The following is a 26866-nucleotide window of genomic DNA, read 5'->3' as shown; positions in this document are numbered from 1 at the left end:
GATTCTGTGCAGGATTTATTTTAGTGTTCATTCTTTACAGATCATCTCACAGTTACAGTATCATGCTGTTGTAAATACAATAATGGAAGCTGATTGTGAGTTATGTAAACAGATGGGTTTTTTTCATTGATCTATAATGTGATACTGTTGACGATTCTTCAGCTGTAACTCTTTTCTTATCTTCTGATACAACAATAAAGAAACTGTGTTTATCTTCTGTCCACCTCCGCTACCATTATGTCCAAAACCTCACAAATTACGCAGAAAAAAGATGTGATATGAAATATTTACCAGGTTTTATTTTAATTATGTTCTTTTTAGACACTGTGTCCCGAAATATTTACAACCCCATTGAATCTTCATTTAATTAATAGCCGAGCAACATGCTCTCTTGCATATGCTCTTTAGTTTTTCTGTGTCAGTGTAGTTTACGCTGCAAAAAGACACATTGGTGTGACAGCAGTCCATTATTACTGGCAATGACTTCATGCAGGATTATTGTGAGTATCTCTGGTGCAAGGACATCTGAATTTTGATTATAAACAGCAAGACTATTTACATTAATACCGACTGCTGGTTGTCAGTTCCCAACAACAACGACGACTGTTTTCCTGCTATCTGCACGGAGAACTTATTATTTTCTATAGCTGTAAACAGTGATATGAAAATAATTGGCTATATATCAGAAGATGTGTCACATAGTCTGGCACAGATTTAGAAACACAATCACTAAGATCTACTTATTTACCACATCATTTAGTAAACAGCTGCAATATTGACACTGAGCATAAACATCCACATACACTGCTCATAGAAATATGTATGTTACATGCACACACATACACACGCACCCACACACGCCGAACTGTACACGGTTTCTTTCATACACAAGCATCTCTTTGACGAGAAAATCGGACGAGATGATTAAAACAAAAAGCGACATAATTAGAAAAGAAAACACTGGAGTACATACATGTTTGCACGATACAAAATAAATATTTTTCTTTTTACAACACTACTGTCTGTCCCGATTGCCAGCAGATTGATTAAAGAAGCTGCTGCAGTCAGGAAGCTGTGAGGGAGAAGCAGCGTCTGGGTGGGCGCAGCTGGTCGACAGGTTCAGTCCTTGCTGCCGGAGTCGATCCTCTCCTGCCGCCGCTTCATGATCTCCTGCAGCTCTGTGTCTCCGCTGCTCTTCTGTAAAGGAAATGCAAGAAGTTATACAGAGTACGTCTGAATATTCAGATTTCATATTCAATTTCATAATGCAAATGACGGATTCTCCTGTTAAAAATTGTTGGATACAAAGAAAAAAAAAGAAAAAAGTTAATGATTGCCACTTGTCCCATTTAAGTAAAATAAAAAGATTTAAGGTTCTTTGGATTAAAGGATATTGATCATAAAACAACAGGTATCTGAATAATTGATAAATAGCTCCAGTGTGTAAGATTAAGGTCGATTTTAGATTGAGATTCTATCAGAATTTTTTTCATTTAACATTCATAAATATATTTTCATTCATGTTCAATCACCTGAAACTAAGAATCTTTTTTTCACATTAGATGCTATTAAGTTTGACACACTGATCCTTTTAATGAAAGTCTTCGCAGCATGTGTAAAAAGGGAATACACCCATTAAATTACCTGGTGAGCTGTATATCCCTATATGGTTAAACTTAATATAGTGCAGAGGAGGATACGTAATGTTCATATACAGTATTTGGTCAGTTAACATAGGTTACACAAGTGAGATAGTCTCACTGGATAATGGATGAACACTGAGGTCAAGGGCAAAAACAACATAAATATGTAAGTACACTGTTGTTGCTCCTAAAACCAACGTTAGGATAAAACCAGGTGTAAACAAAAACATGTTTTTCTAAACCATTCTGCTTTGCCATTTATTGTGTGAATTGATACAATAATGTATTTACACTCAGTAATGATGATGTCCTATTTACTCATAATTTTTAGGAAAATTATAATTAGAAAGAATGAAGAAATCCGCAAATTATTGTAATATAAGTAATACAAAAAGTAATTCCTAATGTCACAGTTATGAATAGCAGCCAACAAAATCAACCAAAGAGTTAAACTGTGTACTTTTGTACAATTGTGCCTCATTAGGTGTATCCACCCACTTTTTGAACAACACCTGTATTAATCATAGAGTGACTCGCTAGGAGACAGCTCACACCAACGGTTCTATTCCTGAGTCTTCACTTGTCTGAACATGCCCAGATAGAGGCTGCAAGTTAAGGCTTCCAACACTTTCACAAACACGTGTTTTGATTTGTGGGTCTGATTCTTCATCTAACCATGAATCAAACAGGGATGTGAGAAGACACACGTGTGACTGACCTCCTGCTGTGATTTCTCCACAGTCACTTGATTATAGACACGACTGCCTTCGTCGCCACACACCGAGATCAGTTCATTTTTGTTGAGGGAGAACAGTTGGGCTCCAGTCAGGATCCCCAAGCATTCAACCGTCCTGCAGACGAGACAGTCAGTCAATTTATTTGCATTCACTTATCACAATTTTAAAGTCGTGAGAGCACAATTGGCATGTCATAGCAGGAAGAGCACAGGTACTGTCAGTAGCATTTAGAATCAACGTTAGATGACATGCTTTTACTCTAAATAATGAACTTTATTTTAAACTTCTTTGTTATTTCTAATACTTTCTTATATAGTGTTGTTTTTTTTATTTGTATATATTTCAACAGGTAAAATTCGATTTGAGGATGACACTATAACAATAAGGTTGTTGGGCTCAGGCTCACATACAAAGACAATTCTATCATGCTGATGTTTAACAGTTTAAGTAAATGTTTACCATGTTCACCACTTCAGTTTGATGTGTTGGCTTGATGAATTTAGTATATTAGCAATAAACCCAAACTACAGCCGAGGCTTACGAAAGCTACTACAAATCTTCCTAAGAGGAATATGGGCAACTGATTATACACACATTACAGTCAGAATCATTAATGGAGGCACTCGACAAAAAGTTAGTGAGTTAAAGCTAGTTAAAAGAGTCCTGATGATAGTTCAGTCCGAACAAAACTGACTGACACTATCATCCCAACAACCACAACTGCTGTATCTATTATTGACAGGACATAAACAAGGGTGAAAATGGTGCAAATGAAATTTCAGTCAGAACTTAAAGAGCAAATTAACATGCAGTGTTTTTGCTGCCCTGTTTACTGCATTGCAACTGTGTCCACACTCAACAGTGATGTCACAGGGTCTGGGAGTACGCCTGTACATCACTGCAACAGGGTGAGAAGTGTAAGTGCTGGAGGTCAGCTGCAGCAAAAACACGACGCTAGGTTGCTCTTAAAGGTGTGTATTGATTTGCTGGATCGATGAGGGTCGCAGGTGACTTACGATGATGAGAACCCCTTTGCGATGAGCCATGCGGTCACCTGCTCTGGGCTCGAGTCAAATTTGAGCGGCACGCAGCTGCCGGATGGTCGCTCCACGCGGATCTTCCTGACGGGCTGGGTTTTGTTTTCAGTGATCTTCTTCAACAACTCGTTGTTGACTTTATCCACTGCGGCACAGAAACAGGATGACAGCCGACGTCAGAGCAAGAGCAACAACAAATACTAAAATCTGTCGTTGCTAAATCTGACTTTGTTTGCTTTGTTGTGTTCACTCACTTTTGTCTTTAGGTATACCGTTGGTGAAAACGTCTCCATGGGCCAAAGTACCAGTAGGTGACTTTCCGTAATCCTGCGGCAATAACACAGACAATCACACACACACACACACACACGCACACACGCACACACACACACACACACACACACACACACACACACACACACACACACACACACACACACACACACACACACACACACACACACACGCACACAAACACAAATAGAGTTCATGAGAAAACTCAGCTGGTATGATTCCAAAGACAGGTGTGTCTTTTCATCTTGTTCTGGCTGATACATTTTTGACAAGGAGCCAAAACCAAAATATGTGTGTGAAAGTATTTCCCACCCGGAAGACTAGGTGCATGCAGTGCTTGCTGCAGGGCATTAGTGAGCCTGCACACGGGGTAAATGTTGTTGATGCTGTTTGCATGTCTCGTTATCTCGTGCTATTGACCATAACGTTTTTACAGTCCACACAGACAGTCAGACCTCAGCTGCACTCTTTAGTCTTTGTACCGGTCACTTGCAATCTGTTGCTCGTGAGACAACTTTGTATGCATGTGTGTCTACACTTGTCTACACTCCTGCAGCGGTATGCTGGGCACCTGCGCTACCAAGTGACTAAGTGGGTACCCATCCATATTAAGTTTTACGGGTGTTAATCAAGGAAATGTGAATACAGCACAGACAAACAAAAGACACAGCAGGTCACCTGGCTGTAGCCGCCTTCTGGCTCCTCTATCTTCACAACATCCAGGATGTTAAACGGGACGTAGCCGGCCTGGCCGCTGCGATTCCGTAGTTTCCACCACTGTCTGTCATCCTCTATCACCTGTGGAAAACATTTTGTCTTGTGACCTGGATACGGCGGAAATTGCTTCATTGCCTTTCAGGGACTGTGCATATTTCCACATTGTTGAGACAAAGCCAACATGTTTAACTGTCTCTGTTTGGCAAACAGTTTTTACCTCGAGGATTTCGTCCTGCAGCACTGACAGCTCGTTGGCATTCCGTGCTACAAAGTGGTAGCGGATTTTGGCATATTTGCGGGTGTGGGTCTTCCCGTTGTAGGACCTGTTAAACCACATTTTAGCACAGTTTCACATGTTTGTGTGTCATGTAAAAGACACTTTAGACTTCAGTACTCACCCGTCTGATGAGCCAGAGGAATGAGTACCATAATACTGAAAAAAAACAACAACAGATTGTTACAAGGGTGAGGATTTGTAATGATCGGTGCATTGACAGACAGTGACTATTAGATTAATGTCTTACGTCCTCTGTTGAGTGTTTCCTGTAGTCAGGGCTGGTGGGCGGCCCCATTGGGCCTGAGGGTCCCTCTGTTTCCCACGGGGCGGTCCTGAAGATATCTGCCGGCGGCTCCCACCCATTACGAAACTTTGGGTAATAAACAGGGGCACACTGATCCCTGGGCCACTCTGATCTGTAGGAGCAGAAGGAGTAAAAGCATGGTGAAAATGTGACCTTTCAGCTACACATCCGTAGAGACAGCAGTGAAGCAAATGTACCTGGGTTTGGTCCATCCTTCCCCCAGCAGCTCAAAGATGGTCATCTCTTTGGGGATGAGGTGTCCTCGCAGGAAGTCGACAGTATCTTTAGAAAGGTGAGGAGAGATGATTGAACGTACCAGGTCAGGACTCCCGAAGCTCTGCAGCACCTGTGGCCCAATTCACAAAGAGCACGTGAAAAAAAAACAGACAGAGAGATTGTCCATACAGAAACATGGAGGAGTTTTTTTTAAAGATTTTACACAAAGGTGCTTCAGTTTTAGTATTTTCCCTTGGATATAGTAATAGGCTTTGAAGTGGGGGGTTTTTTCGCAAAGACAAAGAACCTGAGTAAGCATCTCATGCCCATTTCAACACTCGAGAAAACACACACAAAAAACAGTTTGGCACTATCAATATATATACCCAGCTCTAGTATTCACTCAAAACCAAACTCTATATTTCTAAAAAATCTATAAAAACAGTGATAAACAGCAGCTATTCTACAATTTGACACCAACATTGTGGATGGAATAATGACAGTATAATGCTTCACAAGTCTTGAACTGATTAAATCAAAATCTTGTTGAACTGTAAAAACAGCCTGAGATTGAAGACAGGTTGTGGCTGACGCTGCTCTGTGATGAGACTGATTGTTGAGGACGGCTAATCGCCATGGGGCCCAACTCTCAAGGACGTTGGAAGTAGGGATGCTGAGGAGGCTGCAGTACCTCTTACTGGTAAGGAGTGTTATGTCATTAAATTTTCTTGAGTAAAATTTCTTGACTAGCATCTATATAAGATCTGATTTCATTTTTAGAACACTCAGTGTGTTTTCTTTGAAGCCTATCAGAGAAACAACTGCACAACTGTCCACAGCTGAACATGGTCCTATGCTGCTTTGACGTAAGTTGGTGTTTGAGTAAAATGTTATAAAACAGGTGTAAATGTTGTTGGCCATTCAAATTAATACCAAAATCTGGAATATGGCTTTTCTGTACTGCATTAAATAGGATGTCATGATATGAACTTTCTCTCAGCAGCCCCATGTCTGACCGACTTCTTGTATCTACATACTCTTTGTAAATGACTGCTCCAGTGTTATCTCAACCTTATCAAGCCAATCTGGAGAGACCAGAGATCATGGCTCCATATCAACGCAGAGCATAATCCCTGCTCTGTGTTTTTAACTGGCAGTATCGAAGGTGTGGCTGCACACTGCGGCTTGGGATGCCAGAGTTATGTAAGTAGGGCTGCACCTGTGTTGGAGCTGAAAGCCATGTCGCTCCAGTCTGGTGAGTATATATAAGTGAATGTGGTGCAATTAGAAAAGGGAAGGAATGTCTGTTAGCTACAACACACACACAATGCCGTTCTCATTCTGTGCATTTATAAATGCTCAGTGTGTTATTATCAGGCAGGCCTGTGTCAACACTAAGGGATTTTTACTGTTGACATTCAGGAAAAAAAAAACACGTGTTCAGGATGATGGAATCTACTGTAAGACGGCTGTTTGACATCTGACATAACAAAATTGTTTTTTAGCTCTTACCAGCTCCAGAGGGCCAAAGAGGAAGTGAACCAGCTCGGACGCACTCGGATTCTGTATGTGTTTCTTCACTTTGGCCTGCAGGGGGCGTAGTGACAGAGACACATGTGAGAAGGTGATGTGGAGAGGAGCAGCTGATGATGTGGAGGATAAGGGAGATTAGGAGCTGTGATATCTCACCACGAGGTTCAAGGCCAGCTTCAGTTTCTGCAGGCTATCGATGAACTCGGCTTCAGTGGGGGGCTTGGCTCGCAGGGTCAGCATCCCCTCTGCAAACAAGCACACCAACAATGACCACACACAGACTCCTGAGTTACTGCCACTGCCGTTCAAGAAATATTAAAGACAGCACACAGGTTTTACTTTCTGGCCAAGGTTCACAACCCTAAATGTTATTGTTTCATCTATACTAGGCCTTACCACTGACGTCTCCAAGGAAACAAAGGTTATGAACACAATCGTGGTTAATTGTTAAACAGCTTTAAAGATGAAATGTTTACCTTGACCTGAAGGAAAAACCAGAGAAAGAATGTTCTACAGCAGGGTTTCTCAACCTGTGACGCAGAAGGTCCCTAAGTTCTCACGACTTCAAAAACCAGCGAGTAATGTAATGTAAATTGGACTATGACAAACTTTTGAATTATATTGTAGTTGTGAAGTTCCACTTCATATACCCAGAGGCCATTTGACATCTCATAGCTACCAGTTTTATTGTTAAATTAGAGATATATTTTTAAAAAGCGTGTCAATAATAAATACATCAAATCTTTTGACTAACAATTGAGTGAAACCCACTGAACCCAAAGTTGAGAAACTGATTCTCTAGATAGAGAATACATCATTGTCAGCACACTGTCAGTGTCGTCAGGGCTGATGCTTTTACATTGTTATTACCAAAGTGTGTGTGGAAAGGTCACGCTTACTGCACGTGTGTTTTTCCCCCTGACCAGTGAACACATATAGACAGTAAAGTTGCGTGTTTCTTTACCAATATGTGTCACTGGACGGAGAATGGGGTGTGGTACAGTATGAGCACAGCGCTGGGTCGTAAAACATTACTCAGTAACACTGATATAATTATTTTACAAGCCAATAATTAGGGGGCACGGATTTCAGTCCATCAATCATTTCCTATTTTGATGAAATGTCATGCCAGCCTCCATGCAACATTAGACTCAACTTTCCCCTCATTATTTTATGTTTTTAAGGCAAAAACATGTCAATAATGTAATTCATACAGAAGCACACTGCTATTAATACATGAGAATCACCAAACCAGCATCTACCATTACCACACATACATGATTGGATGTCCCGGGACACAGGACACAAAGAGACACACACACATGGCGACGTGAGCAATATGAACATATTGTCACAGCATTCGTGCCACCACATCAGAAGAAAGGGAGACAGACCTGCTGGTCCTTTCTTCTTATTCTTCTTACTCTTGTTGCGGTGGTTGAGCTGCGAAAAGGCCTCTGCTGCCTTTTGCAACCGTGCCACAAAGTTTTCTATGTCATCCAGGGCACAGTTGAGGATTTCCTGTTCAAGGAGACAAATCCTGGGTTTAAGCATCAAGAATACAGCATTGTGTGACGATGAAAGGGTGTGTGATGTTATGACTGGTGATAAAAACACGCACCACTTCCTTTAAAGTGCGCTTGGCCAGTTTTTCATGTGACTCTGTGCTAACTTGTCCTGTGGCTCCTCTGTCTACATCCAATCCAAACACAAAACAACATATGAATGCCACCACTGAAATTACATGATTTTCTCTGCAGTGCTATATATATAAAGTGCATATTTGTGAGCGCATGTACAGCATGGTTACACTCACTCTGTGTGTTTGGGGCAGCCACTCGTCCCATAGGCGGAGTAGAGGGGCCTTTTGTTGGTGAGGTGGGAAGAATGGTTTCTCTGTGATGCTTCATTTTCTCCTGATTGACCCTGGATGATTAGGACGATGTACAGAAACCATCAGCACTTTTAGGTTGGTGTCACCTCCTTCAATGCATGTGTGTGTGTGTGTGTGTGTGTGTGTGTGTGTGTGTGTGTGTGTGTGTGTGTGTGTGTGTGTGTGTGTGTGTGTGTGTGTGTGTGTGGCTGCAGCAGTAATGTTCTCACTTCAGGGTCTGAAGCCTCATTTTCTTCCCGTGCTTGTTGTCCCCGATGGCACTGTCTATGTCTGCATGAACCATCTCAGCCTGGAGAGAGCGAGGAGGAACACAAGGCAGCAAACTTAACATGTGCACATTTACAGTATTAGAGAAAGCAGTAGGAAAGAAAGGGATGTATCCCAACTATGTGTCTTGAATCAAGGATATCGACATACAGTATAGCTTCATTCCAGTGTTGTCAGTTCAATTTGTAAATCTTAACAATATAAAAAAATGATGCATTCTCTAAATATATGAAACAAAACTATTAATTAGACTCTAACTATATGTGCAGCATTCCGTCTGAGGATTAGTTCATCATCTATTCCACAAAGCCCAGAGCACTTGAACCAAGCTTAATTAAATATGAGGACACCAAACTAATACAACAATAATATGTATAATTAAAAAAATATATAATAATAATATTGTGTTTGGTTGATCTAGAAAAGCCAACAGGAGGAGAGATGAAATGTATCATTTTTTCCGAAAAAACTGAATTCAGCTCTTCTCCAAAATCCACATCTTATAGACTGAGCAGAAGAATACGAAACTTGATGATGAATAAGAAAATCCCCTTTTACAAAGATAAAGGCAAGTCATATGTGATAATTCAAAGGTTGTTATGTTCAGACCCTCTCATGATCAATGTTTTCTTGTAACCATTGGTGATTCTGAATTGTAAAGAGATGTAGAAAGCTATTAATTATTATACCCTTTCAAAAGGGGATCTTTTGACACAAAAATGTCTGATCCAAGCTCCAAAAAAAGTGTAAAAGGATACACACATACACACAGCCTCTGAAAGCCCTGAAATCTGACCTAGTGCTCCAACAACAGCACCTTGGGTTTGTGAATGGCAAAAAACACAAAGCGGAGCGATCATGCGTGCACAAAGTAAAGGAAGCAAATCGAGCCAAGCCTGTAACGCTCAGACTGAGACTCACCTCCACCTCGTCACAGTGGAAGAAGTGGATGTCGGGTTTGTGCTGCTCCTTGTCCTGACACACGAGCAGCAGCACGGAGGGGTAGCGTGTCTGATTCAGCACCGCCTGACACATTTGGATGGTGTGGAGAGGAAAGTTCTCCAACTCATCCTGCAGGAGAACAATGGGAGAATGATTAGAGGCAGGGAAGGAGCAATATAGGCCAAGTCCTCACTGAGATACAATATTTAAACTAGGAGTGGGTATGAGGGAGAAATGACTATGCCATCGATGTTCCCTCGACGGGAAGGAAAATAGATTTTACTATAATGTCAAGCTCTTTTTTTAAGGATGTTAACCATGTGAAATGACACCACCACCATAGGACTCACTGTTTGTAAGAAACACAAAATTTGTAGAAATTTGTGTTGAAAAATCAAGTTTGAAGTTGAGGCTGTTGATAGAGACTTAAAAAAAAAATTGAATGTACTGATGATGAACTGTTCTAATATTTAGCTCTTAAAACAAACTCTACAGTTCCCATGATTCATTAGACACATCTTTCATTAGAAGCTACCTCCCTTCCTAATTGAATAAAAGTATGCATGATGTGTGGAAAGGTGTGGAGCTGTTACCTGTGTGTCACAGTCGAGCAGGCACACCGCCTTGTCAGTGACCTGCAGGAGCATCTCCTGCGTCCATATTTTGCGCTTGGAGTCCAGAAGGACCAGTTTCTTAACGGCGTCGTCCACTGTGACAATGGACTCTCTCTTGTCCATGATGAATGTGGTGAGATGCTGTGTAGAAAGCAGCGTGTTGGTAAATGAGTGTTCAATATGAAGCTGGAGCCAGCGGCCAGCTAGCTTAGCTTAGCCTTCAAACTGAAAACAGGGGAAAACGGCAAGATGGCAGCAAACCACCGACATAAAACAGACGTGTAAAAGTCTAAATCTTAAGGTCTGAGGTCTTCACACGCTGCTAAGCCTCTGCTCAGTTCACAACTCGCTTAAAATCTGCCTTTTTTTCCCTGAAAGATAAAAATTCGAATAAAAATGCAGCATATAAAAAGTGTAAAAATTGGATTTTGGTTTCATCGGACAGAGCTCAACAGAACAGTTGTTTTACTCTGTTTACAGTCTCACAGCTGGGTTAGGGTCACTGTGGCAAAAAAAAGCATATTAGCATATATCCAAAAGATCAAACTTTTCTCTTAACTAATAAGGAAGATCTTTATCTGATAACGAAACAGCAGCATTACTACATAGACCTATATGACTCATAGAGTCATGGCTACACACATACAGTATGTTGGTGTATGACAGTTGCAGAAAAACGAGGCGATAAATGGTGACAGGAAACAAATGTGCATGTTGAAGGACTGTTCGTGTGTGTGAGAGAAATTTAATGATGTTGATTCATGTTTAGCAAATCACCTCAAAAGTCTTCACATGTGTGAACGGATACATTTTAGGTCAAGTTAACACGTCTCACCCTGGAACACGGCCACGGACATCGCTTTGCCAACACTGCTTTTATCTGTGATAACATGCCCGTGTGTGATAAGAGGCATTTATATAAAAAACATATCCATGCAGGACATAGTTCAACACCATCCCTGACCTGAGGCACGCCTCTGATTCAGGCGTCCTGGACACTTACTACTTACTTATTTAAACTAAGTGCTTTGCCTATATCTCGTTTTTTACTTGAGGCTCACCGGCCTGTTTCAAATTATAAATCCACTTAATTCTCAGTCGTCATGCAAGAAAAAAAGATTTGCAACAAAATTACATTAACGCACTGCATTACATGAACCCTAACCCCCCGTACTGAAGATAATACAGAAATATGATGCACTATTTAAAACAACTATTTAAAATTTAACTTTTTTTCACTTTAATCAATTTTAACCTTATGAGAAGTGATTTAAAGTGACTCTCACACAGATCTTTTTACCTCCCAGCCTCATTTATAATATAGTTAATATTAAATACTTTTCCATAAAAAATTTATAGAAAAACTTTAACATTTGAGACAGAAAACAGAAAGGATCTTACCTCAACATGATACTGCGACGTCTCATGCATAATAAAATTGGAGTTGGAGTATTTCTTCCTCTGCTCTGTTGATAAGAAACAAAGACATTTAAACGTGAGAAAATGAGAAGCCACCGAGTTTTTACTGTAAATCATTCTACAGTATGTAGCAGCAGCAGCAGCGGTAACACTGACCCAGAGACCACATGTTGAACATTGCAGCACAGTGAACAGACACAATGAAATGCTAATGTGCAAGTTGAAAACACCAGCAGAGCAATAAGGAAGGAGGTAGGTGGTTTTATTTTTTATGGGGTTACTCAATGACTCTCATGCCACTGGTGTCAACAACTCCATTTGGACAAATTGGTAACTGCTGGTAACTAAGTACTGACCAAACTTTTGAATGTACCACAACAACTTTCTTTTTATTTGTTATGAAATAAAAATCAACAACACTTTTAACGTTAAAAGAAAAGCTCACATTTTAATTGAAAGATTTGCTGCAGCAGTATTAATTATCTAATTCCACTTCAACAAACCTTTGCACATGGCAGTAAAGTAGACTTACTGAGCTCATTTGATTTAGACACACAATGATGTATTTTGCAGTATATCTTATAACAGTAGACTATAACAACTACAGGGGCTTCTCTCTGCAGGAAAGCTGTTGGCAAAACTTTATGCCCAAAAGAGTCCTGTCGTAAGGCTAGTGAAATTTAAACTGTCTGCCTTGAACTGTTAATTATTCATTTTCATATCAAAGAGTCTATGTGACTCTATTGGCAGCACACCTCATTATATCACCATGAAGCCAGGCTGGGATTAAAGCTCGATCCATCCAGGGCATTTGCCCAGATTTACTGTGGGGTCAAAATCTATGATTTTCATGACCCACACGCTCACTTCCTCATTATGTGGCGCTGGATTGATACGTATCACCTGTAACGTTTTAGTAGGTAAAAATGCTGTGAAATTAGCATGAAACACAGTGATGTGTGAAACCTGTGCAAACATAAGTTTCACGTTGAGAGATATTCCAATCAGTCTTAGAGAGTTTTAACAAAGATAATAACAAAAATCCACAGCTGCTATATATGAGGGTTTACTCACACACAGAGATAAATCCTAAAATATACATGCTGACATGATCACGATGTTATCATTTTGTTTTGTAACAGCTAAAGACATCAACCATGATGACCATCTTACTCTACTAAACTAAAAGCTGATGGTAATGTCATTAGTTTTGTAGGGTACTTTGTTACAAATACAGTTTAGTGGACAACTTCAAATAAAAAGTCAGAGGATCACCGAAGACATCTTGACAAATTTTCTGTGGACCATGAAAATACAAAAAGACACTCTCCAGTATCTGTCGAGACAACGCAGTCTGGACCGAGAGATGAGCCACTTGACTGACAGACCAACTGCCACTCCTAGAGCCACATAACTAGCATGGCTCAAAACAAGTAATGTGACTTCACCACACTGAGCCACAAATAGACAACAGTGTCAGGGACAGATGTAGAATTTTTTTCTCAATCAGGGGCTATAATGGGGCCACAATTTACACAGAGGGGCCAATTATACGACCAACATCCGTGCACAAGTCCTGATTCAGGGTACTGGTGAACATTTAAGTCATTTCCTGTTTACTGTTTACTTTGAGCAAAGCCACATTATTGAATATATTTAGAAAATTGTTCCTTGATCAAGCACATTGTGTTATTCAAATAAAACTAAATGATATGCTATTTATCGTTAGTATTGTTAGTAAGTTACTATTTTTTTAAGGAGTTAGCTAGGGCCGGTGCCCCCTTGGCCCCACCCCTGCATTCCGCCCATGACCAGTCTTTTAAAGTTTGAGGACGACTGAAAAAAACAATCAAACATCTGCCATTGTTTTTCTGTTCAAGATATCAAAAGTCTGACGTTCAACATGCAGGGATAAGGGATAAGGGATAAGTCTGGATTCTTAACATGCACATCATCAGGAGACTAACAGCTCCATTGTGCGCTACATTAGGCGAGCTGTTGGCTGGGGCCAGCGTGCTCACTGACCTATTTAGCAAGTGAATAGTCTGCAGGTAACAATTACGGTTAAATGAGTGCATGTCCCTGTAAACTCCAGCAGATCTCATATCAGGTCTCTTTCTGTCCCCAACCCAACAGAGTCAACACTTTGATGCCACAGATCTGCTTTGGCCTATATACAGACATTGAGACACATTTAAGTCGTTTGCATAACCCTTTACAAAATGAGTGAGTCACAGCGCTAATATTTCCAGTATTTGACAACCTCTCATCGATGATTCACTGTGATGCGCTTTGGCTGATGCATATTCTGCAGCACTGAAAAAGAAACATCCGATGTGATCACTTTAAATGCATTCGACCACCGACTCTGTCCAAATGACGCGAGCATTTGTCTTCCCTGTTCCTGCCATTTCCTCTCTGCTGATCCTTTCCTACCTGGGTCCCCTCAGGTGAAACGCAAGCGTCAGGTGTCGTTCTGACAGTCGAGCTCGCCCCATGTCTTATTGATGACTGACATTTATGCCAATCAATTCACATCTCTTTGACAGCGTGCAATAAGAGCCACTTAGCAGGCAGATGGGCAGATCATCGTGTGCTCTCCGGAGTCAATGACCAGTGATAAACATGGCGGCCTGTCAGCTTATCAAACCAACACATGGCCCGAGATCAGTCAGACACTGCAGCCTGCTTAACAAGTGATCTTTAAACACAATGAACACGGACTCAACCAAAACCCTATTTTATTTATAAGGAATAAAATCCTGTATTGCACCATTAAAAGACAGAACGAGTCCGACCACAGATAACTCAAACAATAGCACACAATAATTGTATTGGCACAAGATCAAGATAATTTTTTTTCGTACTTAGAAGCTGTATCTACAAAGATTTGGCCATAGGTCACCAGATAAAAATCACATCACAAACCCGATTCACCTCTTAAACTCGTGCTGCACAATTGGGTACAGGTTTGTGCACTTTTTTATCAAGAGCAGTAAGAAGATATGCTATCAACTAATAACCACTAATAACACTGCTTCAACAAAGTCCAAATCAAAGAGTGACACTGTCAGACCAGTGCTGACTGAGAGAAACTACAATTACAGTTTTTAAAAACCATTTCAAATCATTTCAGACGCATGTTTACCTGAAAGAGTCATGCTCCTCAACCACACACCGTCTGAGAAAGTCAAAAAGCCCTTTAATGCTGGGATGATGAGTCTGGTGGGACATCGCTGTGCTCGGCTCTAAAGCTGCTGATAACAGATCAGGTGGGAGGACTCACTGGGTCATTTGCATCATTTGTTAGCTGCACTGCTCTAATGTCAATGACAGAGTTTTGCATAGAGGAAATTGAGCCGCGGTTGTTACTTTACATGTTAGAATGTAGATTAAATGTTGCACTGTTTTTTCATATCACAACTACTCAACATTACTGGCACGTGTCCTCTTCATTGTCTGTATAACATATACAAATTATATTATGTATTCATTCTGTCATATGTGTATATATATATATACATATATATATTTTTTTTTTCATTCAGCCTCTGTGGTTCACAAGGACAGACATGCTGGTGTCATCCTGCAGTGAGAAGGTACTGGCGACCATCTGCCACACAAGATTTAACGAGCCAATGAAACAGCACCGTCTCATCGCACACGGAGAAGATTATTTCACAGAGATCACAAGACTGGGTGACATCCCGGGGATATTTGGATGACTAACAGATCAAAAGTCCTCAGGCAACAAAGTGCACAGTCAGATGCAGTTTGGGAACATATTGCTCCTCTACAATAACAGCATCTGTCATTTGAGGCGGTTCTACATTCTGAACTTGAAAACAGGTTGTCCTGCCTCCGCGCAGCTTTCTATCTGCTTTCTATCTGGGCCACACAATGTTCCTCTATGTTGTGTGGAAGGAGGTGTTGGTGGGAGCCAGTGAGCTCATGTCTGAGGCAGCGAGGGCAGCAGCAGAAGTGAGAGAGAGGCAGAGTCCGCCTCTTTCCACTTTTCAATGTGTCTTTTATTCACCTGCAAGACGTGGGCATCCCCACCCTGTTCCAGCCACATATTAAAAACAGGCACACCCTGGTAATGGGACATAGCACGTTCCAGTCTCGGAAACACGCCCTGGTACAAGTATGCAACAGCTAAAATATAAAATGTCCAATCATTGCATGACTATTAATATGTTTCAGCAGATCAGTGGTGCAGCCTGACAGTACACATGTCAGTGGAGCACTACAGCACCACAAGCGAGTCCTTCAATTCAAAATGTCCAACTCAGACGGCGTAAACACACGTCAGCTCGCGGGAGCTGACGTGCAAAATGCAGACACACATTTAAAAAGCCTGATACATGGATTTAGTTACAGAGCTGAAGACTCATGTTCCCTTTAGGAGCCCCCCTCCCATGTCCCTCAATATCGAACAGAGGTGTCAGCAGGCTGAGCACGATTGGGCCCTGAGCCGGACCTTGGCCCCCTCTTATCTGTGTGTGCGTTATGGAGAGGGTTGCGAGGCCGTGGGGCTGCAGCAACACTCTGCAGGGGGAGAGCGCCGCATTTCCAGACAAAGTTGTTTTCAAATGAGCAGAATATTGGGAAGGTATTGAAGGATTAGAAGGGCATTATATACTGTGCTCCATTTGAGATTTGTTCATGCTGAAGAACCTTTTTAAAGTGGGTCATTGATAATTTTTTTCTAAGCAGAAAGTGTTTTATTTAGCAAACAGAAGAGTGAATGTTGGATTGACTCAAAATAAAATACAGTGCCCCTTGTTCAACATTATAAAGGAACATGTCACATATTATTATTAGTGTTTAAACAACAGCTGGAAAAACTAGATACTTTAAGCTGGCAATTTTCCTAAAGCTATTCCATGACAATCTCCTTCATTATTGACTTTAACAGTCTGCAGTGACTCATGCTACAGAAACAAAGGCATGTTAAGGCGCATTCTTGAAAAACAGGCGAACAGTAACATACTCGCACTGACAAAAACACACCGACTCCTCCACACACTCTCATGCAGTCACTCACCGTAGAGGGCCTTGGCGCTGATTTTGCTGTCCGACCTGGCCACGCCACTGCAATAACAAGAAGAGGAGACGGGGTTACGCTGTGCACCTTTCATTCTCTCTCCCCCTGCACCTCTGGATGCCAGTGTCCCAAACCCTCTGAATGTCCCACACTGTCCCACACTGTCCCACACAGAGACTCACAGACTGGCGAGCGCTGGATGAGATTAGCCTAAAATACTGAGCATATGGACCAGCCAGGGCCAAGGAAAGAGAGAGGGAGTGAGGGAGAGGGGGAGAGTGGAGAAGGGAAAGAGGGAGGAGGGGAGGCATGGAGGGAGGATGGAGCCAGGAACCCAAGCAAAGCAAACAATTCTCAACAGAGGCGCTCTGTGCCCAAGGTCCCTGACCAACACCTCCTTCCACATGCTGGATTAGTGATTCGTCTGCGACTGTGGGACAGTAAATTTGCAGGATCTGATTAGCTAACTCACAGAAAGGTAAATATGCAAAGGGAAAGCAGGAATGTACGACACTCACTTGGCTTGCCTCGACTGAGGTCCCGGGACATTCATGATTTAAGGCATCCACCTGAAGAAAAAGGAAAAAAAGAAAGTAGGTGACACAAAAAGAGGGAGGCACTCAAACCTTGAAACACCTTCTGAAAGCCTGTCACATCTAGTAGCTTCAATTTTTTTTCTCTCATTGCGATTGTGCAAGCTCTAAAACACAAACCATGATGTATAAAGTAGAGACACCTTATTAAAGATGTGGTGTAGTCCATTAAACAGCCTGTTGTTGCTCTGTGCGGAGCCAGGTGTTGGGCCTGCACTAGCCGGAGCCGAGGGACTGATCTGGGACAATGGAGGACAGCAGGCTGATATGCACTGTGTAATTAGATCCACTCTGTTGATGACTATATCTGAATAGCTGCAATTATTTAATTTGGTTGGGTTTTTACATGCAAACTGTTTGACATCCATTTGATAATTAGCGGGCCGTCAAAAGGAGACGTGTGTAAACTTTAAATCTGAGAGATTATGTGGAAGCAGGAAATGAGAGAACAAAAGTCTCCCACACCTTCTGCTCTGATCCTGGAGACTGGTCTGTCCAAGCATGCACTGGCAAGGTTGTGTAATATATAATCACACCTTGAGCACAGGCCTACAGTATCAGTTTATACTCTTACTGTACCTTAGATGTTACACAAGAGAGTGAGCTCTGCTTTTGAATCATTTAGCTGTTTGATTATATAAACTGAAATAAAACAAAAGGCGAGGCAACTTTATAAAGTTCCCTCTGTTAATTGCTAAACTGAATTGTGTCTGACACTGGATACAATAATTACCTTTTACACGTGACTTTAGACTCCGAGGAGCCATGTATCGCTTTAAGAAACCGGTTCAGTTTGTATTATTAATCGGTGGCGAGAGGTTAGGATCCTGTGTCTCCAGTAAGCATTTTAAGTGTTCATCAAGACCAGGCCCATCTGTAAGATACTGACCCTGTGTCACTTAACTGCACTGGGAGTGATTCCTACTATATACACAGCCATAACACAGCCCATTTCCTCAGCCATGCCTTATCCTACAATCTGAAATTTAAAACTTTTTGCATAACACACGCACACGCACACACACACACACACACACACACACACACACACACACACACACACACACACACACACACACACACACACACACACACACTCAGATGCACAGAGTAAATACAGTGACAGTTGTAGGTGGCAGGTGCGGTCACTCAAGCTTATCTGGCAGCAGATCATAAACATAATCTTCTCTCGACCCATAATCCTCCTCTGTACTTCTGAAACAAAGAGAGAGGCCAAAGCTGGGCCAAAGTTATGGTGTGATAAAGTTTGATTTTATCCGAATACAGCCACATGCGGTCCCATGATGCCCCCTGATCGAAGAGTACTGCAGCTAAACTGACCAATAACAACTACAGTCGGATTTACTTTGGTGAGTCGAGTCCGCACAAAAAGATAAGACTTCCTCTTTGTGCCCTTATCTCTCTGGTCGTCTCCTCTCCGTTCTATTGTTACCGCCTGTGGACCGTCGCCAGGTTTCACGATGGAGGTGAAGGCAGATCAGGACAGACTGGGTGTCATGTGTTGTCAACCTCATGGCAAGAGGCCCTCCGCACGCCTCTCCTCCACTCGACCTACGGTGCTTATTGTTCGACAATGACAACCCCTTATTAAGGGGTAATTGTAGGATATTAAAACAATAATAATGCCCCAAATAAACAAGTAGTGTATGCAGAATGCTTGGCTTGTTTTCAAAGTAACTGATAATATCTCCCTGTTCTGATTTTCATTTTTAATAGAAGAAGGTTACGCAAGGGTTTTCTTATTCAAGCTGCTTCTGTGACTCTTTGGTATCAGTCATGTGGTCCGCGTTGTTGCTTTTGTCATATCTTCACACACACACACACATGTACGCACACACACACAAAAAGCTCCCGGAATGAACAGATGCAAAGTTCGACTCTGAACACTGACCTACATCTCTCTATCACAACAGCCTGTGTGATAAACTGTGATATCAGATTTAGAACTAGAATGACATACACATGATCACTCAGCAAATAAGGCCCAACAGTCCCTTGAAATTCACTCAAGCTGCACCCAATTGCACACACGCATCAGTCAGAAAGTGATAAAAAGTCCACCCTTGATCCAGATCCACACTCAGATTTAATGGGTTCTTTTCTGAGCCATGTTGTATCTGTCCACCAAGTTTTGTGACAATCTATCCAGTGGTTTTTGCAGAATCTTGCAAACAAACACACAGATTGCGGTGAACACATAGTGTACCTCCTTGGCCGACTTAATTATGTCACCTTCAACTTTTTGCAAAGCCGAACCCTCACCAGTCAACGCAGGATTCTTCCCTTTTCGTAAATGTGCCGTTCTGCGTGACAAGTTAAGATTTATTTAGCACAGTATCGCATGAAAGTGTCTCAGCACACAAAAGACAATAACACCACCATTGTTGAGCTGCCATGAGAGGAACAGTGTAGCTTCAAGTCTGTGAAACACACAACACAATTCCTCGGTTACGTAGCAGCACCACGCACACAGAAAAGCATAGCAACAGTTCGGACCGAATAAATATCTATGGTAACGTGTCTGCCCCACAGAACACACCCCGTAACACACCTGCAGCTTCAACAAAGGATTCACAATAAAACAGTGAGATACCCTGACAACATAAATCACGACTGACAGAACCGTTAATGCTGAAATAATCTTCTGTATATGCTCATCAGCAGCCTCCTGTGGGAGTCTTTCTTTCTTTTCATACACTCATTCTCCCACACGCAACGTGCACTTTGTCCCGTGTTCCACAATTTATTGGGCGATAACAGTTATCAGATTTGACGTTATTGGAGACATTCAGTCGTCTGTGTGACTCACATTGATGTTGTCATGATAGCTGGCGACAGTGTTACAGGTGGCGTGTGGGGTCCTCGGGTACAGTGTGGACACTGCACACTTCCCAGAATCAGGACATAGAGAACCACGCGGCACAAGACAAATCAGCTCCGATTTCACAGACATGATCCCTGTTTCACCACAATGACGGCAACGGTCTCACGTGAAAGGACTAAACTCAACTAAAAGACCGTTTAGTGTGTGAGGTTTTCTGTTGAAGCCAAATAGAGAGCACTAACTTTTTGAGCGATATCAGATGCACATATATGGCAGCAACATTAATGTTACTTATTACCCAACACCAATCTGGAGTTGTCTATTAACCTAAATGTGTTTAGCAAACGCTACATACATACATGCAACATAAGAGCCGGCACACACTAGAAACGGCACACATGGACTTTGGTTGAAAGCTTTCTTATCATTAAACATTACCCCTTTGTATGGCAACCCAAGTGTCAAGAGCCGAAACAAGCTCTCCAAGATTATTAAAGCTGCAGCGAAGGTTATTGGCAAGTCACATAACAACTCTGCGATATGTCTGACGGAGCCGAACACAGGAAAGCCTCACAGCCAATGAGTTTGACCTGCTCCCTCTGGTCATCGGTACAGAGACCCACGGGCCAGCCAGAAACTTATATAAGTCTTTTTATTCCTTGTGCCAAACAGACACTGAAAAGGGAATAACTGCACCAGGGACACATTTACTGTTCTGTAAGATGTAGTCTCAGGTATTACTTCTTTGTTTATGTGATTGTGCAACTTCCTGCCACCTGTCCATCGCACTTTTGTATGTTGCACTATTGTATCGTATATTTTGTATGTTTTTAATGGTCTTATACATAACACACACATTAACTTTTTCTATTTTAGGGCACTCATTGGCATAATGCATTCCCAAGGCCCTTATCCTAACCATCACAACTAAATATCTGACCCTCCCCCTAACAGCAGGTCCTTCCCAAACTGTCCTCACTCAATAGGGACCAGACACACACACACGTAACCTGACATGAATGAATCATTAAGCAGCTTAGAAAAATGGAGAGTTGAGAGTTGAACAGACAGAAAGAAAGGAAGAGGAGCTCACAGTGGTGTTGTCCGGATGAGATGCTCAGTGTGACAGACGTGGGGGAGACAGCAGCATCAGTCTGCCATCACACACTGCAGCTGGTCCACTGATAAATTCCCCTGGAGATAATCGATATGGGATGTCAGTCCTCTGTTGTCAGCTGGGTTCCTCCACTGTACAGGACACGGTTAGTCGTCCAACACAGAGACACAGAGCAGACGTGTGTGTCGCTGGTTGTCAGAGACAGTCACTGAGGAGGAGGAGGAGGAGGAGGAGGTGGAGGAGGAGGCGACTCTGGAGCAGGTGAGTGATAGGTGAGTCTGCAGGTAACAGCAGGTAACTCTACCTGAGAGGGGAGGAGCTCCACAGACACTTCCCTGAGGGTGGGCTGGTCTGTGCACTAGGTGACCTGCAGGGCACAAAGCAACATCAACAATATACACAAGCAGTCTGATTTGAAAAAAATTAAACACTGACAATCAAGTCTGTGCATGACAAAAAAACTGGGTTTAAGATTTGAAATATAGGGGGCTGTACATCTTTTTGGGAATGATCACTTAACATAAAGGTTCTACTGAACCTCTCTTCATAAGTCATAGCCTGATAGTAGGAGTAGAGGTGTTTTTTATTTTGGTCGGAGAAGTAGAGAAAATTCTGAAAGAATAAGCAAAACTTGCATATACATTTTTTTCTTTCTCTATACATTCTTTAAGCTTCAAATTTTTCAGATCTGTAATAATCTATCCCTCTATCCATCTGTCCATCCATCTATCTATCTATCTATCTATCTATCTATCTATCTATCTATCTATCTATCTATCTATCTATCTATCTATCTATCTATCTATCTATCATCTATCTATCTATCTATCTATCTATCTATCTATCTATCTATCTATCATCTATCTATCTATCTATCTATCTATCTATCTATCTATCTATCTATCTATCCATCCATCTATCTATCTATCTATCTATCTATCTATCTATCTATCTATCTATCTATCTATCTATCCATCTGTCCATCTATCTATCTTTTCTTTTCGTTTTACAGTATGCTGTAAAACAATTGCAGATATTACTTTTAATTGCTTTATTCATCCTGTAAACTTTCTGACCTGAGATGTCCCCCAGGTGACATACTTATAGCAATAAAATAGTAAATTTTGAAATTCTGTTTATGATTTATGAACAAGATAGACCCAATTACATCTTACTTCACTTTGTGCAGAGATGTGCCTTGTCTAAACTAGCTGGATTCAACAGGTTGTATGAAAGAGGAGCAGCAGCATGGAACACTGCCCAGGTTTCAGTGTCAGGCCGCTGAGTGTGTCCACTCTTTGTCCAGCTGATGTGTGCAGTACATCCAAAAATAAAATCAACTACATAAAGCAATCACACGCCTTTGTGTATATAATGTTGGATTATCAACAGCTAGAATAATTGTGATTCATCAAAAATGAAAAGTGTTCTATTATAAAGGGAATTAATGTTTGCACACACACACCATGGTTGATCCACAGTGAGCATCTGTGTGCCTCACTGTTGCTCAAGCACAGGGCCTGTGAAATGTGATTTGTTTAGAATCCGGTCCCTTTGGAAACCTTATCATTGGGTTTGATCATTAACTTTAGCTGTCAGTGCTGAGAAATCACTCATTTTAACAATGTGGGCCTGGAAGTGCTGGATCGTTCCCAACACGAAAACCTGCGCTGAGATCTTACCTGAATAAATGAAGGCTCACTGAGGCCCACTGATGATCCGACAGCAAGTTTGTACAGTGAAATTTAAATGAGCAAAACCCAAATCTTTTTTTAAAATGGCATTTAAGTCTGTGTGCGGTCGTTAAAATTTGAGTTATTGTGGTGTGTTAGTACAAAAACACTATGAACTGATTCAGTGCACATATAAAAAAAAAGTGTGATCAGACTCCATTCAGCTTAAGTTATTGAGATACAAATTACTACAAAGACACACATAGAACAAATTTTATTCTAAAAACAAAAAAGGGAAAGTTCCCATTGAGAACAGAGAAAACTGATACCACTGTGCATACCTTTATCATAACAATTCTGCCCTCCGCTGGAGGAAAAATGAATGTGTCGATATAAATTATAAGCACTAACACAAATGTAGATTCTAACTTTTAAACCCACTTGAAAAGATATTGCAGAAATACAATGATAATTAAACTAATATGGTATGGTTACTAACAGTAACCATATCAGTATCATACAAAATATGTACTGATAATTATATAACAGATTTTCAAACAGTTAAAGTTCCTGGTTTTATAAAAAAGACGGATGCTATGAAGATATGAAGATGAGGATGAAGAGAAGGTCTCTTAATGAATAAATACTGAAAGATACAGAGAAGAGAACGTAAACATCTGTTTTTACTCTGCACCTCAACAGACACAGAAGATATTTCTGTCACGTTGTTTAAAATCCAATCTGGATTGTTGTAGGTCTGGTGTTTCCTCATAAAGCTTCACCCACATTGATTTATGGATTTATTTCAGCCCCTTGCATACACAGACTCCACCTTTTCAGAGGGAGAGATTGGATGATCCTTGAATCTAGGCTTGGAGGAAAATTGGGACGTGATGTGAAGGTATACAGTATCACTTGAATGAATGTCACACATATCAATAATTCAAACAAGTCCTACAGGCCGGGCTTACTTCATTAATTTACAAACGAGCGAATGAACAGAAAGATCAGGTCTTTTCTAAACACGCTAATTAACTTCACGTCTTGATTATCAAGATAAATGGAGCCTAAAGTGTTGGTCAGTCTCTTTGTGTGATACTGATGTTATCTATGATTGGCCATCCTGTCTTTTATTTATCCCGACATGTGATCACATAATCAATAAAAGGCATCGTCATTTATCACTACTGGTGAAGTTAAATGATTTAAAGCTCCAGTAATGACCAATGACAGTGGAAGAAGCCTGGACCAAGCAGATCATCACTATGTTACAGCAGTAAACTGGTAGCAGAGCACTTGTCTTCATCACATGAGGTGTAGCCCTGACTCTGTTAACTTCATACCTGTCGACATGAGCCGGAGAGAAGATGGGGATACCTTAGATTAATTTGTTTTACATTGTTGTTGTATTTGTTGTGTTTTAACAAAATGTATTCAATGCACTGGGAATTGTGTAGACATGTATTCTAAGATAATAATAATAATATTAATAATAACAATATTAATGATAGAATGTGGAAGATGCTCTGTGTTAAGACTCATTCAGGACTAATTTGAAAGCTGCTAAGAAGTTTGAATTAATTTGTTCCTTCTATATAGAAGGTAAAGTAAGGTTTCCAAGCCTTTCATAACTGACCCTTCATGTTTTTTTTACCATGCAAGTATTTTCTTATTTTATACTATATACACATATGTCTGATGTGTGAGTGACACTTCACTTTAACATTGATCTTGTTACGAAATGTACTTTTTATATCCTATTGGAAAATAGTAAACATGAGTTCCCACAATAATCCTTGTCATTAAGGTAATACAGAGCTAGGAGCATCTCTTTCAAGTTCCCCTCATGTGCTATAGAGCTGGTGAACACAGGAATCTGGGGAAATGGGACGTTGAAAACATAGGACAGAGCACCTTTCTAGAACTGAGAAACACACCCAATGGCCCTGATATAATCTTGTTATAGACTTTTGGGGTCTAAGGTCTAAGTGTAAAAGAAACTTGGCTTGTCTGGGTTGATCTAATGAATAGAGGTGTGGTGGTTTTTAGACTCAGAGTAGACTTGGCTCAACTCCCACTGATAACTAATGACCATGAAACCAAAATATACAAAAATACAACAAAAGAGAAAATACAACAAAAAAAGAGCTAAATAAGTTTTTACACCTTCACTTTAAATCAGACTGTTAAAACATGTCTTAAAGTAACTACAATCAAATGTTAAACCTTAACAAGTCAACATATTTATATAATAAGGATCAAATGTGTAATATGAGACATAATGAATCCATAAAGCATGAAGACCAGACTGCCTCAGCTCCACAAGGTCTTTAAATGTCTAAGTGGATTTCGACCAGAGTCTGTAAAGATGGATGGCATGACTGTTCTAAAAGTGAACCTAAAGTGTCTTGATCACCACCTGGTGGCCGGCAGCAGTATGGGTCATAAATCCTGCCTCTTCTATGCTAGTGGATGGGGCATGGACCAAACTAAAAATGTACATACACACATCAGTTTTCTCAAAGGTGGTTTCCATGTGCTAAATTTTTCGGTTTTAGTTTTATGATTGACAGCTGAGACTAACTTGTGATTGGTCGAGCATGTGTATCGGCTAATGCGACTGCCTCCTCCGATCGTTACTGCACAGACTGGCTCAAAATGGACAAGATGACAGAATTTGTGTCGGGGATATTTTGGCTTCATTGCTGCAGAGTTGGATGAAGAGGAGACGCATCGTCCATCTTTATATAGAGTCTATGGTGGAGACCAAAGCAGATCAAAATGTAGAATGAATATTTCTTTCCACAGGTGAATGAACCAATAGTGTTTGCTATCTTTCTGAATTTGCAAATAGATCAATATGTTTATATGTTGGTTGTAAAAGAAAAATCTGTCAATGCAGCTTTAAATAATGGATGACTGCATTTTGTCCCCAAATAGAAAATGACTCTAAACATACTATTGAGCCTCACTCTTTGTATTCTCTCAATGTGCATGATCACAAATACACGCTACACACTCATGCACATGCAGTCACTGAGCGACATGAGATAAGAAATACAGAATACCAAAATGAACTGCTTTAACGTAGCCAGCTGTTTCATTGTCCCCCGCAGCCTCTATCTGTTTCTCTTTCTTGCTTGTCCTCTGAAACAATCTGCATAGTGTGGCCGAAAGAACGGTGGCGTTGTTTGGGTTGAATGGAGGAAAAGCTGAGGGGTGGAGGGGTGCAGAGGGAGATGCTCCAGCTGTGGGGGGGACAAGACAACACAACAGCATCTCACATGTGGGTGAGGGGTGTGGGGGAGGGGGGTGGGTGTCCAGTGCAGCGGGGGCTGCACACAGTGGCATTGTTATAAGGGGGGGTGGGATGCAGCTGATAAGGTTGAGAGAAATGGATCATTCCCTCAAATCCTCCCTTCTGGGAAGCCTTGACACAAAACACTCCTGTTGCTGTATGGCTGTCTGAGATGAAGGAATTATATATAAAAAGTTATTTTAAATTTGACTGTATTTTATTTTGTTTCACAAATATTTTTAGTGGAACAGGGAAAGAGGAAATGTTCCTGTTAAAAAAATGGAACATCCCAACTGTTGAACCTAAATGCATCCTCTCCTAAATCTACAGTTTTATTTAAGTAAAAGTGTTTTCATACAGTTACACACACGTCAAGTCAATCTCATTAAATTTGCCTCT

At 41.0% G+C, this 26866-nt stretch overlaps 1 protein-coding gene across 6 annotated transcripts; it reads right to left on the bottom strand.

The window, feature by feature from the left end:
* eps8l2 (EPS8 like 2) lies at positions 1–21704 on the bottom strand. 6 transcript variants are annotated; one of them, XM_034588414.1, is made up of 21 exons: positions 21473–21704; positions 17460–17510; positions 16942–16988; positions 11877–11941; positions 10455–10616; positions 9841–9990; positions 8862–8941; positions 8569–8684; positions 8380–8450; positions 8153–8279; positions 6915–7003; positions 6738–6812; positions 5207–5355; positions 4953–5121; positions 4827–4861; positions 4646–4751; positions 4391–4509; positions 3672–3748; positions 3397–3562; positions 2362–2494; positions 1–1197 (listed from the first exon to the last, which is right to left on the bottom strand). In XM_034588414.1, the coding sequence occupies exons 2-21, from the start codon at positions 17492–17494 to the stop codon at positions 1120–1122; spliced, it is 2049 nt and encodes a 682-aa protein (XP_034444305.1). In that variant the 5' UTR covers positions 17495–17510; positions 21473–21704; the 3' UTR covers positions 1–1119. The 6 variants fall into 6 exon arrangements, with proteins under 6 accessions (XP_034444305.1, XP_034444304.1, XP_034444303.1 ...); XM_034588413.1 differs by lacking the exons at positions 17460–17510; positions 21473–21704 and having other exon boundaries at positions 3672–3744; positions 4390–4509; positions 8575–8684; positions 16942–17321; XM_034588412.1 differs by lacking the exons at positions 17460–17510; positions 21473–21704 and having other exon boundaries at positions 8575–8684; positions 16942–17250.
* Between the last annotated feature and the right edge of the window lie 5162 nt (positions 21705–26866).

The sequence above is a fragment of the Hippoglossus hippoglossus genome, chromosome 6, assembly GCF_009819705.1.
Source record: "Hippoglossus hippoglossus isolate fHipHip1 chromosome 6, fHipHip1.pri, whole genome shotgun sequence".
NCBI lineage: Eukaryota > Metazoa > Chordata > Actinopteri > Pleuronectiformes > Pleuronectidae > Hippoglossus > Hippoglossus hippoglossus.
Note: the sequence above shows the minus strand (reverse complement) of the source record. Positions and strands in the feature narration are given on the sequence as shown.

Coding starts and splice junctions, on each gene's coding strand:
- eps8l2 (XM_034588412.1), bottom strand. CDS start 17,035: ATGAAAGGTGCACAGCGTAACCCCGTCTCCTCTTCTTGTTATTGCAGT. Junction 6,813..6,914: donor AGCTGGCCTTGAACCTCGTG/GTGAGATATCAC, acceptor CGCCCCCTGCAG/GCCAAAGTGAAGAAACACAT. Junction 3,563..3,671: donor CGGTATACCTAAAGACAAAA/GTGAGTGAACAC, acceptor TCTGTGCCGCAG/TGGATAAAGTCAACAACGAG.